General features: G+C 53.1%; 1 protein-coding gene across 1 annotated transcript; it reads right to left on the bottom strand.

The window, feature by feature from the left end:
- Window positions 1-622: 622 nt before the first annotated feature.
- Window positions 623-9241, bottom strand: RAB29 (RAB29, member RAS oncogene family). The gene is made up of 5 exons (XM_027728000.2): window positions 9088-9241; window positions 7550-7621; window positions 5914-6095; window positions 3833-3954; window positions 623-2519 (listed from the first exon to the last, which is right to left on the bottom strand). The coding sequence occupies exons 1-5, from the start codon at window positions 9239-9241 to the stop codon at window positions 2402-2404; spliced, it is 648 nt and encodes a 215-aa protein (XP_027583801.1). The 3' UTR covers window positions 623-2401.
- Between the last annotated feature and the right edge of the window lie 1063 nt (window positions 9242-10304).

Genomic DNA, 10304 nt, shown 5'->3' with positions numbered 1-10304 from the left:
AATGATGTAGAAGAGGAAAAAAACCCCAACACACCTTCCTTTGGCTTTTTTTGCTCGATTCTTAAAGGCACTTCTGAAAGAAAAGGTGCAGGTTGAGAGGTGCAGGCACCAAAGAGGCACTGGTAGGTATTAAAGTGATATGTAAAAGGTGTAAAGAGGTTTTTCTGGCCAGGAATTCCCTGTGAGGGTGGCACAGGGTGCCCAGAGAAGCTGTGGCTGCCCCAGCCCTGGAAGTGTCCAAGGCCACCTTGGATAAACCTGGAGCAACCTGGGCTGGTGGAAGGTGTCCCTGCCCGTGGGATGAGCTGAGCTGAGCTTTAAGGTCCCTTCCAACCCAAACCATTCTGGGATTCTATACCTGGACAGAACAGGAACTGGGAATTTCCAGTGCCAAGCTGGGCTGAGCAGTGGGTGGGTCCTGGGCAGGGGTTTCTCCACCTTTCAGGCTCTAAGACTTGGTCTCTTTGCCAAAACACTTTAAGGTGCACGTACAAAAAAATCAATAAATAACACCTGAATCTTAACAGTTTTGTGACAGATCCTTTAAAAACTCAGGCACGTCTCCTCATGTTCCACAAAGAACTAGAAATATTTATAGGATTAAAACCCATTTTCTTTCCTATTTTTTTTTTTTTAACACAGCAAAGTAAAATTCAGCAAGGCACTTCAATTTTCTTGCTAGCCAGTTCTCCATGTTTCTACAGTGAAAACAGCAGCACAGAAAAGGGGGGATTTAAGCACTCCTAGCCCCAAATTTGGCAATATTTGCATGACAGAATCCTAGCTCAGGTATTTCAGCTTTTAATTAAAACAGTGGAGCACTGGTTTTAAATTTCTTAACCCTCGCTGTTCACTTATCAATTATTTTCAGCTTCAGAGAAGGAAAACTCAGATTTTTTTTTATGCTCAGTGAAGGCAATTGGTTCCTGTTCTACCACCTTCTCCCTCCATAGATTACACAGAGTAAGAAAAGACAGGCAGGAGGAATAATTTGCCAAAGAAAACCAGTCCTAATTCACCAGGAATCAGGACAGAGCAATTTATAGCCCTGTTTTCAAGGGAAAAACGTCATTGAAGGCCATTTGCTGAAATCCAAACCTAAAACATGGGCAAGACAATTCTGTAGCATCACAGGGTCATGGAATATCAAAACCATCTCAAACCCACACAGCATTTTAACTCCAGCCCTGCAGGCTGAGTCTCCTCCTCGCTCTCCTGACACCTCTGCTGTGCTTGTACCAATTTTTGGGCCCCAGTTTTTTCCCCACAACCAGTACCTGGGGTACGTGGGGAGGGGAAGGAGGCACCAAAGAGAAGTAGGGAAGGGGTTTCTTCATTTCCTTTTTGTCCCACCAAGTTTTCTCCTCCTCTTCCCCCCTCCTCTAAAAGCAGTGGGGGATTTGCAGGGAGCTGTTTCCTGCACCAGCCCTGCCACCAAATCCCCTCCTGGCTGCAGGATAATGGTGGGAAGGCAATTCATCAGCAGTTGCAAGGCTGTTTGGGGTGGTTTGGGGATACAGGGAGTGCTAAAAGTGCAAAAGGACTCTTGTTCTGGCACACAAAGGGATTTACAGCCCATCCCTCCTCCAGCTCCCCGTGCCCCAATAAAGGGGCAGCACAGCAGGATAATGGGATTGTGCCAGAGGGGGAGAGAGGAGGGAGGACAGGAGGCAGCTGGGCAGTTCCTGACTGGAATTTGGGGTCTCTGCTGTTGAACAGCACAGTCAGAAGGCAGGACACTGAGGGGCTGTGCTGCACCACCTCCCAAATTCCCCCTGGTACCTTCACAGCTCCACGGGCACCACGTTGATCCACATCCCCCTTCACACCTTCGGGATGACGATGGGATGTGCTGGGTCTCTCCAGGGGAGACTCTGTAATTCCAGGGCACGGAGGAAGGAGCTGGAATCCCACGCTGGGAATCCACAGGGAAGACCTCCTGGACTCTGTGTGTGGGCCAAGGGCACTGCAGGGCCTTGGGCTGGTGCCTCTGGGTGTGGGGGTGCAGGTGGTGGGGGATAAAGGTGCAACAGTATTCAAAATACACCTTCAGCAGCCCAGGATGGGCCAGCACCTGGCAGAAGGTGAAGTGCTTGAAAATTTAAAAAAACAAATGTAATCCAAGCCCTGAGCTTGGACATGGACTGTGCTACATCAGAGCAGAAGAGCTCCAGCTATACTGGGAAAAAAGAGGAAATGTTCCCACTCCTCTCCTTTCCACTCCTCACTCGAGTCACTGCAGCAATGCTCTGCTGAGGAAGAATATTCACTACACAGGAAACAGCCCATGAGCTTGTAAAAAAACCACCCCAAAACCAGCGAGAGCCAGTTCAGGGAGAAATGATGATGATGATAAAAGGACCATCACTGCTAGACCCCAGGAGATGGTGTGTCAGGGGCTCTAACAGCACGCCCAGCCTGGTGGGGAGGTCTCTTTTAAATTAATATAATCCCCACTCCCAGCAGTGGAGGAACTTCCATCACCCGTGGATGAGGACATCATCTTTTCAATCAGCACTCTGCAAGAGAAACATTCTTGTTGAAGAAAAAGAGAAATTTAATCTAATGTAAATATATTATTTCATCATAGAAGAGATAGTTAAGTTGTTACCTATATATATATATATATGTTACCTATATATATGTATATAAATAAACCTTGTAAGTATTTTCCTCTTCCCCCAATGCTGAGTAACTGTGTTTTGTCTGAAAACCCTCTCACACTAAAGCAAACTGTGGGAGGAGGGCTTGAACTTGGAAATTGGATTTTTGAGGGGTCTCAAACCACCACAGGGAGTTTGGTTTGTGGGTTTGTTTGGTTTTTTTTAACCAGCAGCACTGGGGGGCACAAAGCTTTTCAGCAGTGCAGAAAAGAAACAGCAGTTCAGGTCAGAAGGACACAAAACTCCAGCAAAATGATTTAAAAATCAGGTTAAGGGACTTCATAGCACTGAGAAGATTCCTCAGATTACCTGGCAGCATCAGGAGGCTCTGCAGTGACTGGATAACTCACAACACCTACTGCAACCACCTCACCTCAGGTCCTGTTAAGGACTGGGACACATCAACAGATCCCCTGGGTACCACCTGCCCAAGCTCAGCATGAGCTGTGAACACCCAGACTAGGTTTAGATTAGACACAAGGAAAAAATTCTTCATGGAAAGGGTTGTAAAGCCCTGGAAGGGGCTGCTCAGGGCAGTGGTGGAGCCACCATCCCTGGAAGTGCTCCAAAAATGTGTGGGTGTGGCACCTGGGGACATGGTTTAGTGGTGAACATGATGGTGGTGATGTTTTGGATTTCCAACCTTAATGATTCCATGATTCCCATGCCCTTCAGAAAAGGCCAAATTCTGCACTAAAGGACTGGTGCATCACCAGAGAAATTCTGATCTCTTTGCACAAGAACTCCCATCCTCCTGGAAGAGGCCAGCACGTGAAAAAAACACCCCTGGTGCTGTTCAAAGGATTTCTGTCTCCACAACCATGTCAGAGCTGATCCGAGGAGGGATGAACTTGTGACCTCTCAGAATTCAGTTTCCTTTTGGGAGATTTACTGTGTGTTTTTGCTGCTATTTGTTGCTCACTGACAGCACCTCCCTCACTGTGTTGGAAAAGATCAGAGGATCAGGGAATCACAAGATGGTTTGAGTTGGAAGAGACATTAAAGCTCATCCAGTTCCACCCTCTGGCCATGGGCAGGGACACCTTAAACTAGCCCAGGTTGCTCCAAGTTTATCCAACCTGGCCTTGGACACTTCCAGGAATGGGGAGACCACAACCTCTCTGTGCAGGGAATTAACTCTTGGATGCATCACCAGGCACTGTTCCTACCTCATGGACTCATTGATATTCTTGTTTTCCTTGACAGAAGTCTCCACCCATCCCGAAAAGCCATTTTCCTTGCTGAACCGATCCACTTCTTCTCTTGTCACTGCCCAGGGGGAAAGGTCACACTGGAAAACAGGAATCAGGCATTTCAGAATCACAGAATCATGCAATGGTTTCAGTTGGAAGGGAACTTAAACATCACGTCATTCCTTCCCCCTGCCCTGGGCAGGGACACCTTCCACCAGGTTGCTCCAAGTTTATCCAAGGTGGCCTTGGACACTTCCAGGGATGGGGCAGCCACAGCTTCTCTGGGCAACCTGTGCCAGGGCCTGCCCACCCTCACAGGGATGAATTTCTTCCTAATTTTTAAGCTGGGAGGGCCATTTACTGCCTGTGTGCAGGCAGCTCAGCCCTCCCCAGCTCCCAGCTCCCGGGCTGATAGAGAGCTCTGGGGCAAGGTTCCTAATGGGATGTTGCAAGCAGCAATTTATTTATCTCATCTGAGTTACTGACACACCTCAGTCAGGCACGCATGGAATGGAGCTTCAAACACTGTCCCTCGTCCCAAATCTGCCTCTCAGCAGCCAGGAGAGGAGTTCCAGGTGTGGTGGCACTGCGGCCACGGTGATGACAACAGGACGTGCCAGGAGGCAGAGAGACCCTGACCCACAACAGCTCGTGGGGCAGGCACACAGATTTCCCTAAAACAGGCAAAACTGCCACCTCAGAGCAGAATCCCAGAATCAGTGAGGTTGGAAAAGACCTCCAGGATCACTGAGTCCACCCTGTGCCCCATCCCCACCTTGTCCCCCAGCCCAGAGCACTGAGGGCCACAACCAGTCCTTTCTTGGACACCTCCAGGGGTGGTGGGGACTCCACCACCTCCCTGGGCAGCCCCTTCCAAGGCCTGACCACCCTTTCCATGGAGAAATTCCTCCTGATGTCCAACCTGAGCCTCCCCTGGCACAGTTTGAGGCCATTCCCTCTCCTCCTGTCCCTCGTTCCCTGGGAGCAGAGCCCGACCCCCCCCGGCTCCCCCCTCCTGTCAGGGAGTTGCAGAAGCAATCAAAAACAAGTTATTGAGGGAAGTGTAAATTGTGGAGAAGTGGAAAAAGAAAAGCCCCTCCCCTGCCCACCCATCACGAGTCATCTCCAGTTTTGGGCTCTCCCAAACCAGGCAAGTCTCAAACTGAACCTGGAAAGAGCTGCTGAGCCAGGGCTGGCACACGAAGAACATCAAGGGAGTTTTTAAATGAAGGAAAAATTTATGGAAAGGGTTGTAAAGCCCTGGAAGAGACTGCCCAGGCCAGTCACCATCCCTAGATGTGTTCAAAAAACGAGTGGATGTGACACTCGAGGACATGGTTCAGTGGTGAACATGGTGCTGGATTTGGTGATTTATATTAAAGGTTTTTTCTAACCTTAACAACTCTGCAAGTTAAGGACTGAAAAAGAGAAAGCAAAGCTTTGTAATCCAGGAGCTGCAGAGCTCCAACAGCACAGGACAAGGTGCTGCATCCCAGGGCAGAGAAGTTGGAAACAACTCAGTGCATTCACCAGGGCCCTGCTCATGGAGGAGAATCCTGCCTAGAAAATGGAAACTCCAGGAGACTTATGGAAGGGATTAAAAGACAACAGGCTAGGGGATAACTCTAGGCAGGGGTGAGTGCTAAAGGTGTCCCCTTCCATTCTGCACCCCTGTGCATGCACAGAAACAGGGAGAAACACCCAGGAACACCCACAAATATATCCAAACACACAGAAACACAAACACACACAGAAACACCCAGAAATACACACAAATATATCCAAACACATAGAAACACATAGAAATACACACAAATATATCCAAACACACACAAACACAGAGAAACACACACAAAATACACACAAACACAAACACACAAATACAAACCACACAAACACAAACCACACAAACACAAACCACACAAACACAAACCACACAAACACAAACCACACAAACACAAACCACACAAACACAAACCACACAAACACATAAAAACACACACAAAACCACAGAAACACACACAAAAAGACACCCAAACCCACCCAGAGCTCCTCACCTTGTTGGCCAGCAGCAGGCAAGGCACAGGATTCCCGTCTGGCAGCAGGAGCTTGCTGTCCAAATCCTGCTTCCACTTCTGGCTGTTGCTGAAGGTGCTGATGTTGGTGACATCAAACATGATGACACAGGCTGAGGCCTCCCTGTAGTACAGGCGGGTCATGGATGTGAAACGTTCCTGTCCTTCGGGATCAAAGGGGAAAAAAATCACCCCCCAGGGTTACTATTTTGGGATTTGTTCGTGCAAATAATGTGTTTATTGAGGTCCATCCTTTTCTCAGCTGACACTGGTGGTCCCCACTCAAATAATGAGGAAATACAGGCACTCCAGTTTGATCCAGTGGTGGAGCTGGAGCAAACTGGGCAGCTCTGAATGCCAGCACTCAGATCATAAAGTCATGGGATCCCAGACTGGTTTGGGTTGGCAGGGAAATTAAAGCTCATCTCATCCCACCCTCTGCCCTGGGCAGGGACACCTCCCACTAGCCCAGGTTGCTCCAAGCCCTGTCCAACCTGGCCTTGGACACTTCCAGGGATGGAGCAACCATAATATTTGCATTATTCCTGGTGTAACTTGGAGTCCCCTCAAGCCACCCCTGTGCCCCCACACACCTCTGAGGTGCTGGGGATGCCCAGGGACCGTCAGCTCGGGCATCTCCTTCTCTTGGGGCACAACAAGGGCACGGTGCCAGGCTGGCCCCCCTGCTTTCCACATCTCAAAAGCCTTTTTTTTTTGTGCCAAAACCGAAACCAGTTTCTTGCTGCAATCCTCCCGCTGCCAACTTCTCCTTCCTGTCGCCTTTTTAAGGATTCCAGACACGGGCGGCCGAGCAGCGAAACGGGAGGAAACCACAGCCCTGTTTTTCTCATCTCTCCGGATCCAGAGGTGCCATTTTAGAGACCTTGCTGCCCTGTCCTGGTGCCAGGGAATTTGGGAGCCACGTTTTCCTGCAGCTCTCCGGGGAGCAGGGGCTCCTCACTCCACCTCAGCACATGGAACACTGTCCCCTGGAGTGTGTCCTCCTCCCATCCTGCTGCCCTCACCTCGGGAGCACCCAACAGTCTCCTCTTCCCCTGCCTGCTCCTGAGGGACCCACTGGCCCTGCTCCCACAGCTCATGGAGCAGCCAGATCCCAATCCTGGCAGCCAAAGCAGTCTAAGGTCCATGAAGCTGCTCCATGCAAGGCTCAGGATTCCTGGCTGTCATGCCAGAAATCCAGGTTTTAACACAAGATCTGGAGCTGAGAAGTCACACATCCAGCTACAGATGAGCCTGTTTCCCATTCCCTCTGCTCTGGCTCTGAAGCCAAAAGGAAATGCTCAGCAGGAATTACTGTCTTTGCTGCTGAGCTCCTTGCAAATGGGCTTTTAATTAAATATTTAAATTACTATGGCGGGCTAGAGCCAGCCCTGCAAACCAGAGCAGTCACACCCCTGGAATCCACAGGCTTCTGGGATTTATTTTGGGAGCAGAAGGAAAAGGAAAAAAAAATGAAGAGGAAGAGGAAGGGGGAAAGGAAGAGGAAGGGGAAAAGAAAAAGGAAGGGGGAAAAGGAAGAGGAAAAGGGAAGGGGAAAAGGGCCAAGCCATTGAGAACTTTAAATTCTGCTCCTGTTTCCTGGTCCCTGTGGACTCACCTGCGATGTCCCAGAGCTGCAGCCGCACCGTCTCCGACTCCGACCACTGAACCACCTTCAGGGCAAAATCCACTGGGGAATCCCAAAAAAAAGAAAGGAAGCCTCGTCAGGGGTGCTCTGCACCACAGAGCTCATTCCTCCACAGCCTCTCCCCATCTCCCAGCACAGGCCAAATCGTGGGACCTTCCAGAACCCCGAACCAGTGGGTTTGTAACCAGCCCACCCACAACTCCAGGTTGGATGGGGCTTGGAGCAACCTGGGCTAGTGGAAGGTGTCCCTGCCCAGGGCAGGGGGTGGAAGGAGATGAGCTTTAAGGTCCCTTCCATCATTCCATGATTTGATTTAACCAATGCAGTGAGTCAGAAGGGGAAACCCTGTGTTCCTCAGATTCTGATGGGTCAGGTTTTCTCCACAGGGGAAAACCTGTGTGGTGCTGCTGGCAGCCACCCTCAGCAGGGCTGGGACTTACCAAAACCAGGAACTAAGGAAAAAAAAAAAAAGAAGAAAAAAGTCTGCAGCTCTTCCTGCTGGGAGTGACCGTGGGCACAGCCCAGTGCTCTGCCCACTGGGATGTGGCTCTCCAGTGTTTTCCACTTTTAATCCATCCCCTCCTCGACTCCTGAATAAGACTTAAACAGCTCTGCTTGGCCCCCACTATTTTGGGCCTCTGGGGAGATTTCCTGGGAAAAGCCTTGTCAGCTCCTGCTCCTTCCAGGTTATTCATTTACACTGGTGCTGAACAAAGAACCACAACCCCACTCAGCCCCATTCCCAGACCTGTTGCTGCCCCACCACCTTCCCAAGCACCACCAACACCCCAGTGGTGGTTCCAGGCTGTTAAATTCATGCCAAACCACTAATTAATGCTGCTGGTTTTGCTGGGAAGAGCTGAGCCTGTAACCTCAGACCGTCCAGCTCCTGGGGGTCGTTATTCCCAGGAGGGGGGAGAAGGATGGGGCACCCCGGGGAATGAGCCGGGCAGAGGGACAGGAACCCCCGGGGGGCTCAGGGAAGAGGCTCTGGGAGCTGCTGCGGGAGATGCTCAACAAACCACCGATGGGAGCTTGTTCCTTTCCCAAATTCCCGCTCCCACGGCTGCAGGGGGAGCAGGACGAGCATCCCCCGGGCGAGGGGCGGCGGTCCCGGGGGCTCGGCCGAGGGTGGGGGGTCCCGGGGCGCTCCGGGACGGAGCCGAGAGGGCTCGGGATGCGAACCGGGGACAGACCCGGTGGAGAGGCCGGTGCCGGTGGAGGGCATCAGGACCCCGGGGGGGACCCCGGGGAGAGCACTGGGACCCCGGGGAGAGCACTGGGACCCCGGGGAGAGCCTCGACACCCCAGGAAGGGCACCGGGACTCCCTGGAGAACATCAGGACCACAGGGAATCTCTAAAGACCCCGGGAAGACCCCTGGAGACCCCGAGCCCCCGGGGATGGCACCGGCACCCCCGGGAAGCCCCCGAGCCCCCGGGGAGGAGCCCGGGGATGGCCCCGGGATGCCCGGGCAGCCCCCGGGGAGGGCAGGGTGCCCCCGCTCACCTCCCACGGTGGATTTGTAGTGCCGGTTGAAGCTGTCGTTCGCGTAGCGCTGCACCAGCGATGTTTTGCCCACCGTGGCGTCCCCGACCACCAGCACCTTGAACATGCGATCGCGCTGCCCCATCCCGGCCCCGGCCCCGGCCCCGCCGGTCATGTGAGAGGGTCAGGTGGGGCAGCGGCGGAACCGCGCCGGGGCTGCCGGGACTTGTAGTTCGCTCGGCCGGGACCGGCCCTGCCTGTCCCGGGCACCCCCGGACCCAGCCCTGTGCATCCCCTGCACCCCCGGACCCAGCCCTGTGCATCCCCTGCACCCCTGGACCGAGCTCTGTACACTCCCAGATCCAGCTCTGTGCACCCCCAGATCCAGCTCTGTGCATCCCCGGACCCATCTCTGCATCCCCTGCACCCCCAGATCCAGCTCTGTGCATCCCCAGATCCAGCTCTGTGCATCCCCTGTACCCCCAGATCCAGCTCTGTGCACCCCCAGATCCAGCTCTGTGCATCCCCTGCACCCCCGGATCCAACCCTGGGCATCCCCTGTACCCCCAGCCCCGTGCACCCCCTCCCCAGTCCTGTGCATCCCCTGCACCCCCCGACCCTGCCCTCTGCACCCCCAGCCCTGCTCTGGGCACCCCCTGCACCCCCAGATCCAGCCCCATGCACCCCCAGCCCCATGCACCCCTGTACCCCCAGATCCAGCCCCATGCACCCCCAGATCCTGCCACATGCACCCCAACACCCCCAGCCCCTGCTCTCTGCACCCCCTGCCCCGGGCACCCCTGCACCTCCAGCCCCTTTGCAACCCACAGATCAACAAAAAGACTCCACAACACGCACACACACACATTAATATATTTTATTTCTTCAGAGTCTTCACGCCCCAGTGTTTCTCTCTGCAACTAGAAAAGGCCAACACACCCCTCCCCTCCCCAGGAGACCAGGGTGAGGTTGATATTCAGTGTGTGGGACGTGAACCAGCAGGGGCTGAGTGGCTGCTCCCCCATCTCTGGCACTGCCAGGGCTTTGTTTTGGGATTCTGCACCAGGATCCTTGTTTGGCTGAGCTTGAGGCACAGCCCTGCAGGGAGTCAGTCCCCAGCAGCACATCCCGTAGCTGGGGAGCATGGGGGGGTCCTTCCACAGCCAGCAATTCCTGCAAATCCAGGGGCTCGGGGTGCCCCAAAACCTGCAGAACCTTTTGGACCCACAAACCTTCAT

This window comes from Pipra filicauda, unplaced genomic scaffold, assembly GCF_003945595.2.
Source record: "Pipra filicauda isolate LSUMZ 115617 unplaced genomic scaffold, ASM394559v2 scaffold602_size241134_pilon, whole genome shotgun sequence".
NCBI lineage: Eukaryota > Metazoa > Chordata > Aves > Passeriformes > Pipridae > Pipra > Pipra filicauda.
The sequence above is the reverse complement of the archived record's forward strand: the minus strand, read 5'-3'. Positions and strand labels throughout refer to the sequence as shown.

Bases quoted from the DNA above. Each gene is read 5' to 3' on its own strand.
- RAB29 (XM_027728000.2), bottom strand. From the start codon at position 9,241: ATGACCGGCGGGGCCGGGGCCGGGGCCGGGATGGGGCAGCGCGATCGC. The intron at 6,096-7,549 runs GTGAGTCCACAG...TTGATCCCGAAG, and splicing joins GCAGCTCTGGGACATCGCAG to GACAGGAACGTTTCACATCC. The intron at 3,955-5,913 runs GTGAGGAGCTCT...CCTGTTTTCCAG, and splicing joins GCCTGCTGCTGGCCAACAAG to TGTGACCTTTCCCCCTGGGC.